Source organism: Drosophila novamexicana, unplaced genomic scaffold, assembly GCF_003285875.2.
Source record: "Drosophila novamexicana strain 15010-1031.04,08,12 unplaced genomic scaffold, DnovRS2.1 tig00000193-arrow-pilon, whole genome shotgun sequence".
NCBI lineage: Eukaryota > Metazoa > Arthropoda > Insecta > Diptera > Drosophilidae > Drosophila > Drosophila novamexicana.
The window spans coordinates 6,180,487-6,188,795 of record NW_020824787.1 but is presented as its reverse complement, the minus strand read 5'-3'; the positions used below and the strand labels follow the sequence as shown (position 1 = coordinate 6,188,795).

Genomic DNA, 8,309 nt, shown 5'->3' with positions numbered 1-8,309 from the left:
ATATATATTATTCTTATTATTATATTTTGTTGATATACAATTCAAAGATTCTCTTTAAAATGAGATAAATATAAATTATGTTTTCACCAAATGATCCTAAAGAGCTTTTTTGTAGCTCTATGCACACCATTATTGGGTGATTTATTTTTATTTGATTTACTTTGACACTGTTATCTTCCTTTATAAGAACCGTGGCTAGGTGGCAGTGGGCTAGGCAGCAGGAAGGCAAATGAGCTTGCAGTGCTCGAGGAACTGCAAGCCGAATTAGTCATGCGCTTAACCCGTTTGCTAACTGCTCATATTTACATAAGACGGACTCATTAAACGAACCCTAATAAAAAAAAAAAAACAAGCAAAAAACAAAAGATATACATATATTACTCGTATTACGGCCGCTGACAGCTGCCATCATATTCGATCGCATCATCATCAAAGTCAATTAGCATTAAATGCCTTATCATTGATCCAAAAATAACGCGAAATATTGATGGAAATTTATATATTTTTGGCATAAACAATTGAACGAATTTGTATCTCGGAAACTCCCGAAACGTGCCAGCCAAAAAGGTGATAATGAGGAAGCTGGAAGCCAAGATGGGCTCATTCATTGAGGAAGACAATGGGAGCCAGCGAAATTCTGCGATCTTCTGTACTTCGCTGGGCTAAATGCTCACCTATCGGAAATACTATGATCTTCTTTTTCTCATTGACCTGCAGAGTCTCATAGTGGAAGCGATCGACAATGTGCACATCAATTTTGTTCACGGCATGTGATGGAATAATGGGGCCCAAGTTCACATTACAGCAGTTGAAGAAGAAGTTGGAGCAGTCGAGGTTTACGACCAGCTGGTAGAGACCCTCCACAGACTCGTTCCAAATGTTGACGCTCTCAAAGTTCACATTGTCCTTGCGGCATATATCGATGATCTCGTTTGTGGTGCGGAAGGTGTGCAGGCAGATGACACCTGTCGGACCGAAGCCCAGCAGACTATGCCGGCCATTGCAGACCACAATGGGCGTGGCCAATGGCGGTGGAACTTGCTTCTCGCTGGCAGTGATTACATCCAAATGGAGATCCTGAAGCGCCTTCACTGAGGCCCGATAGCTGGAATGTGTGGCCTCTCGTTCGCACAGCGGTCGCATCTGCGCAAGAATGCGCTCCACCAACTCATCGCGCATGCTCTCCTCCACGAGCACCGTGACCACCGCATTCGATTGAAAGGGCCGATGTAGAGAGTCAATTAAAAAGTATAGGGCACAATTAATATCACCCTGCCCATAGATAATCATGAGCTGTGGACAGAACACTTCAATACTAGCTTCAATATCTGAAACATTAAAGGCTAAGGTGTCTTTCGACAATGGATCTGAATCGAGAAAATCTGTATCCCCAGCCTCGGAAACTGGCGGTGTTGGCGCATTGAACGGCAAAAAAGGAAGCGGTACATTGCCATCGGCATTACATTTCAGATTGAAGACCATTTGGCTCGTTACTCTGACTGCATCCTGCGATGGATGTGAACTTTCCGACTTAACTGGAATCGATTCATAGGATGGTATGGAAATAACATCGTAGCTGTTTCGACGGTTCTCGTTCTGCATATTCAGTGAACAATTTTCAGATTTTTACAAATATATTTATGTGTGTATTTAATCATTTGTGTGTAGATAACTTTTGTGGAATTACATATGATTTTCAGATGACAATTTTAACCAGGAAGTTTAATTTAATATCGCAATGCTGAAAGCCAGGCTTATAAAATCCTTGCAGTTTAGTCTTTAGCCTCCGCATGTGGTTTAGTAGTTGGAAGCACAGAATTTACCAACCCAAACCGCTCGACGCATTATTTATTAATCTGAAAATTTATGATCAAATGTGACAGTAAAATTAAAATATCACTAGCAGATACAAAAGTGCTTCTATGCAAAACTTGTGTTTAGGCACAGAGCCACAAATGCTTTTGGATTTGTTGAAATTAGCATTAAATTATTATAAATATAAACTATAATAAATGTTTGTGCAAAATATTATACAATTTTTTGTTGTTGTTGTTTTTTTTGTGGATTGTCCTCATTTTGGATCGCTTATTACAAAGAGCATAGAATGTTAATTTTTTGCATAAACAACAACAGAAATTACTAATACAATTAAAAACATTCAAAACCGCGAAAATATTTTTGGTATTCTGTTTAGAATGGGATTTGAGGGACGGGCAATAGAAACGAGATATCCGAGTATTGGTAGAACACAGAGAAGGACTGTGGGAGTGTGAGAGAGAGGGAGTCGGGGGACAATTAAATTAAACAACATCAAGTGCAGTAGATGTAACAACAACAACAACAACAACAATAACAAATATAACAAACCAAAATGCTGCTGCTAACGATGACTATTTACATTTATCAAGAGTAATTATAATAAAATACCAAAAATAAAATTTAAATTAATATAGAAAGCCGATTATAAAATAGCCCCTCCCGTCCCAACACACACACACGCACAGCTTGACGCTAATAAAATGGCTACAACAATGCAGCTGCAGTTGCCACTGCCACAGCAACAACAGCAAGTGTCAAATATAACAAATCCCATAAATCAACAATGTGAATTTTGTTTACACAAAAAACAAAAGAAAAAAATGGAAACAAAAAAATATAAGCATAGAGCGGGCCAACATTTACAATAAATAATTGGGCTTAAAAAAATATTTACAAGTATTTAATATTAATATGTACAGATTTTTAGTTAGCTATGCAAACAATGCAAACAACAAAAACAGTTGGCTTCAGATTGTTTGATTGTTGATACCAAGGCTACCAATCAGCTTTTAAGCGGAACCGGTTCGAAATCGGAACTATATTTATTTTTCAATTTATTAACATTTTTTTTGCTGCTAATCAATTTTTCTTTTATCAAATATGATTTGTTATAAGGAAGAGAAAGATCCTGACCAAATAAATAATACATAATATAATTGGGAAGATTGGAGAGCAGAATTCCACTATACATTATTATTGTTTATCTTCAAATTATTTATATATTAATATTTATAGTACTTAGAACTTAGCTTAGCAATAAACTTCAAAATTTATTTGGGAAAATATTAAATTCCCAAAATGCTGGCAGTAGCTGTGAAATATTCATTTATTGTTATACTTGGCGTAAGGATTGTTAAACACTAACTCAAATATCATAACTGATAAGTTAAAAGCTTTTATCACTGATTCTTTTGTTTCAGTTTATAGTTGTGATAACAGTGCGCATAACTGTGCCCCACATATTGGGATATGATGAACAATATCTGTTTAATAGAATGAAATTTCTTGTGATAAGGGTCTATATATCACTAACTAGTTTGATAGTGCTTGAGATGGTATCGATATATCTAAGTGTTGCTCTGCTCTATGCGACGACCGATTGGATTGCTGTGCTGGTATGTAAATGAAAGCCTTTAAATATGTTTGAAATATAATTGATATGCCTTAGTATTTGCCTCTACTAATATATGCTATGCACCGCACATATGCCACATGTGTCGTTCAGCTTGCAACACTCATATCTGTCAAAGATGGTCGCGATTTTCTTATTGAACATTGGCGAAAATACTTTGAATCTGATGATCAGTTTTGGATTGAGATACAGGCAAAGGTGGAACCTCCGATTGAAAATTTGACATATTTATTGTATATTTCTTATATGTATATTTCTTGTCTCAGTTGGGTTGTTGTGGCCTGGAGGGACCACGAACTTATTTGGACTACCTGCTTAAGGTGCCTCCAATATGTTATAATGATGGGAACGTTTTAATCACGAGGGGATGTGATGATGTTGTTTATGATAGTTTCAATGGCTTACAATTCCTGGCCAAGGGACTCAGCTGGTTAGCAGTGTGTCTACAGTTTCTTACGTTTGTTCTATATTTCCGGTTTGTTATGCGTAAATATATTCATTTAATGAACCAGAGAGGAATCAGAATGAACACAGAACACAGACTAAACATTTGTGGACAAGGTTCGATTTCAGTAAAATTGAACTATTTCGATGGTTTTTTTTATAAAGTTCAATAAACTTTGATATATTTTAAGCGATCTTTTATTGAAGACAATTATAGTATTACGTTTTGTTATTTGTTAAAATATATTTACGTTTTAATATATCTTGGACGCTTGAAAAATATCACTCTGTTGAGAACTCGAACCATCAAAGCTTCTCCCAACATAAGAAATGAACTATTTTATTTATTAAATTCCAAAATAAACAGTACTCAATGTTAAGTTAATACTTGTGATTTATTTTGCGACAGATAAAAACAATACAATACAATATTGGAATTTATGTATTTGTAATTTTTAGAAATGTCAATTTTATCTATGCGCTTTCTCTTGCATTCAACGGTGGGCAAAGGTTCAAAGGGGCTGATGACAAACCTGGGAGAGACAAATAAAATAAATTGAAATTAGCTTCCTTTGCTGCCGTTGACAATTTGAATAAAATTAATATAAATTTTCGCCCATTTTTAATTAATATATGTCAAATATTTCGCGTATGGGTATTTATTTGCAAATTTATTTGTCTGATTTGTAAACAGTTGTCTTTTTCTGCTGCAACATTTTGCGGAAATTTTAATTCTATTTTTGCTCTTTTTTTTGCCGATGTTTGTAAATGCGGCGATAACAAATTTCACGGCTAGTTGGGAAATGTAATGGAGGAAGCCAATCGGCAGAGAGAGAGAGGGGGATAGAGAGAGAGAGCGAACGGAAACATACTTTGAACTTTCAAGCGGAAACGGAAGTCAATATTAGTAGGCAAAAATAAATTTTCGCTTTGGTCAATAACAATGCACTGCAATTATTAATGGTCAAAAGCTGTCGCTATTCTTGTGGCTTCCAAAAGCCAAATTTTTCGTTCGTTTTTTAGAAATATTATTTATATAGCTGGTAACAGGAAATTATTTACAAAATTTATTACCCAAAGGCATGGCTCATCGTGCATATTTTGATACATTTTGAGGCATGTTGAATGTTGACAATTGATAAGAAAATTCATGTGGCCATAAAAATGCTTTGGAGCGAAATCAGTTTCTAAGTTTTTCTTCACTCTTGGTCAAAAATGTTAAAATATATATTTTTATCTGAACTTTACTTAATGTTGGTTTCGAGAAAAGCGTTCGGTTGAAACTGGTTTTTCGTACTTAATTGCCAATTGTGGATTAATGATAAATAGTGAAATCTTTAATTCCAGACTTCCAAAGTGTTTAATATCGTCGCCTCTTACAGAAACTTAATCTTTTTGGCTTTTTGCATTTCATGCCCTTGTAGAGGGTATTAAAATTTTGTCACGAAATGTGTATCGCATAGAAGTAGACAAATCCGATACCATAAAGTATATATTCCATAAAGTATATACTCTAAATCTGCATCAAGATCCGAGTTGATATAGCCATGCCTGTATATCCCTCTGTCTGTTCTATTCTCACATAGAAAGCGGAAACGGAAATGTCTAAAAGGGTATTAAATCTTCGGCTTCCCGTAGATATCCTTCCTTTATAGTTTTAATGTTATTCATAAATACCTATATAAAAAGTATGTTAAGTATCTGGTATTAAGATCTCTGTGGAAACCCAATTTGTCACTAGAAGTAACTCGTATTTTACGCGGACTTTGCCAACATTTAGCGACTGTGCCTGTAGATGACCAGCATGATTGATTGCAATGGCAATACTGAAAGATAGGGTTGTACTCTGTCAGCGTTAAATTTAAAAAACCGCGTATACGTTAGATAATCAGGCCAAGTCATAAATTTCAAATGCACACAACAAACGCGAAATAAAAAACTGTCTACAACTCGTATGTCAGCAAAGTAGAGAATGATGTTGGGGGAGGGGAGTTACGGGAAGTTTTGGAATGCCAATTGTGAATGGGGCTGGCAAGTGTCAAACATTGGCCATCAGACAAGCACCCAGCAGTGTGAGTGGGTCTTATCATTTGCTCATAAAAATGTCAAAACTATCTCAATGACATTGACTGATGACATCGGAGATGTTGGTGGAGATGACGATGATGATGATGATGATGAGGAGGAGCGCAATGTGCTTGACACTCGCATGGCTTGTCCTGAGGATCTCATGTGGCATGTGGCATGTGGCATGCGGCAGGATGCCAATGCTAAATGCTTTTTGCCAGTGCTACTCAAACGACAAGTGCCTGCCACATGGATGGGTGTATGGGGCCAACATTCAACACGCATTCACTGTTTGAGCGATTTCAGTTTTTTCTTTTGAGCTGCGAACCAACCGAGCCATTCAGACATCCATCCATCCGTCCAACCAGCCATCCATCTATCCATCAGCGTTGAATGAGTGAGACCGAGTCGCTCTTGAAGCCATCATCAGCATAACCATCCTCTGGCTGTCATGATTCATGGTTTCGATTGAATTTTGATTGACAATATCGCAAGCATTTAAAGTGTCTGTTTCCCGCATCCGTTATCTATGGAATTTTTGTGTGTGCGTGTTTTTTTATTCCCTCTGACAGTGCTTGAAGTAGCTCGACTTCTGGGCTCTATGGGCTAAGTGATGCAGCTTTGCGAAGTGATTTTAAAATCATTTGTCATTTGACAGATGAGCCTTTGATTGACTCCAATGGCAATGAATACATCAACTGAGGCGTACATATTACACGTACAAGTACACAGCTACGCATAAATACGCATACAGAAACGATGAATAGCTCGTTCGGGTTAAAGAAGATACTCGCAAGTACTTAAAGTTAAACAAACAAAAATACTCATGCCGTGGCGAACCGCTTATCGCAATTATATCGCATATCGCTCTACATAATGAATAGAGAAATTAGTTTACTTTAATTTATGAGCCAACTAATATGTGTGTCATTCCCATGGAGCCCGACTGATGGCAGCCCCATCACATCTCGGCCCACCCACTCGACACATACATACACATCGATTAGCGATAAGATCGACATGGCGCGAATTTATGGCCGCACTCAGATGTGAAATAACAATTTCTTTCGACATTGATTGAATTAATTTATGAGCCCAAACGCAAAACACCAGCCCTGATCGGAGCAGCCATCAACCATATTGACAACTATTTATGGCGTTACCAATCTGAACCAAATCAGGGCGAATTGAGTGATTACCTGTTTGCCCAATTTGAGATTTATACTTGGACATTGAGTGAATCGAACGACGTTGTTGCCGCGAGACATCGAAATTTACAGCCTTGGAGCACTTGGAAATCACATCGATGCGGACTGCCCCGATAAGCGTACATTGAGACCAAAAAGTCTGCACGCGATTCTATTCTATATTCATGAAGATTTATATTTATCAGTTAATTATCGTTACCTCTTTGGTGGAAAATTTGGTACAAATCGTCAATATCTAGAAGATTTTCGCCGGAAGTTTGCGCTATTCGTTCCGCAATTCAATTTCCCGTTTTGTGTTCCCGTTAAAATTATATATAAGAAGTCGCCTGGATAAAAGTTTTTAGCCTTAGAATATTATTATAATAATCTGTGAGTGACTCGTAGATGCAGCCCCGCTGCATAGCATTTCGATTAATCTGTTGAAATGTCATGTGACAAGTTGGAAAAGAGTTCAAAAACTGACTGGCAACTGGCAGCTGGGACAGCCCATTGCTTAATTTTATATACTTTTATCCCATTATTTAACGAACACAAAAAGAATAAAAAGCAGTTATACACTATGGGATTGGGTCTGACAATCGGCATTGGGAAACGTGCAGCTCACGCGGGGATCACGTACCGCGGGCGCATTCCAATTTGCCAGCCGCCGGCGCTGCTGAATGTCAACGGAGGCCGCGCTTGACAATCGCCAACAATCAGTGAAAAATGCGTTCATTTTAGGACATTTTGCATTAATTGAATGCGAGTTGTGTGCTGGACAAACCGAATCCGGCATTTGGCATTGGCATCCACGGCGCCGCAACCAAATGGTTTTTAATTATTTTTTTAAATTTATAATTTTTGTTGCAACACGCGACCCCCGTGAATCCCCTCCACGCGCACATGTTGCTCGTAAATAAATTGCAAATTATAACGAATGCATTTTTTTTTTGTGCCTGCCTTTGCGCTATATATTTTAATTTTAATTCAATTGCACGTCTCTCAACGCCGACAACTTGGGGACTGGCTCTTCAAATAAACTGACATTTTGACGCAAATTATCCGCTGCGGGCAATCCCAATGCCAGCGGCTATAGTTGATTCATGTAAAGGTCTTCCAGGGCCTTATTTTTTTATATTTAATTATCAGTTTTATAGCGT

At 37.4% G+C, this 8,309-nt stretch overlaps 2 protein-coding genes across 3 annotated transcripts; one reads left to right on the top strand and one right to left on the bottom strand.

The window, feature by feature from the left end:
• Positions 1-483: 483 nt before the first annotated feature.
• On the bottom strand, positions 484-1,682 carry LOC115759113. The gene has a single exon (XM_030699955.1). It carries the CDS (start codon positions 1,600-1,602, stop codon positions 601-603), a length of 1,002 nt encoding a protein of 333 aa, XP_030555815.1. The 5' UTR covers positions 1,603-1,682; the 3' UTR covers positions 484-600.
• A 1,396-nt stretch (positions 1,683-3,078) lies between these two features.
• Positions 3,079-4,074, top strand: LOC115759114 (protein late bloomer). 2 transcript variants are annotated; one of them, XM_030699957.1, is made up of 4 exons: positions 3,079-3,162; positions 3,240-3,434; positions 3,545-3,649; positions 3,718-4,074. In XM_030699957.1, exons 1-4 carry the CDS (start codon positions 3,118-3,120, stop codon positions 4,066-4,068), a joined length of 696 nt encoding a protein of 231 aa, XP_030555817.1. In that variant the 5' UTR covers positions 3,079-3,117; the 3' UTR covers positions 4,069-4,074. The 2 variants fall into 2 exon arrangements, with proteins under 2 accessions (XP_030555817.1, XP_030555816.1); XM_030699956.1 differs by having other exon boundaries at positions 3,488-3,649.
• Positions 4,075-8,309: the final 4,235 nt, after the last annotated feature.

Coding starts and splice junctions, on each gene's coding strand:
- LOC115759113 (XM_030699955.1), bottom strand. CDS start 1,602: ATGCAGAACGAGAACCGTCGAAACAGCTACGATGTTATTTCCATACCA.
- LOC115759114 (XM_030699956.1), top strand. CDS start 3,118: ATGCTGGCAGTAGCTGTGAAATATTCATTTATTGTTATACTTGGC. Junction 3,163..3,239: donor CATTTATTGTTATACTTGGC/GTAAGGATTGTT, acceptor CTTTTGTTTCAG/TTTATAGTTGTGATAACAGT. Junction 3,650..3,717: donor GGATTGAGATACAGGCAAAG/GTGGAACCTCCG, acceptor TTCTTGTCTCAG/TTGGGTTGTTGTGGCCTGGA.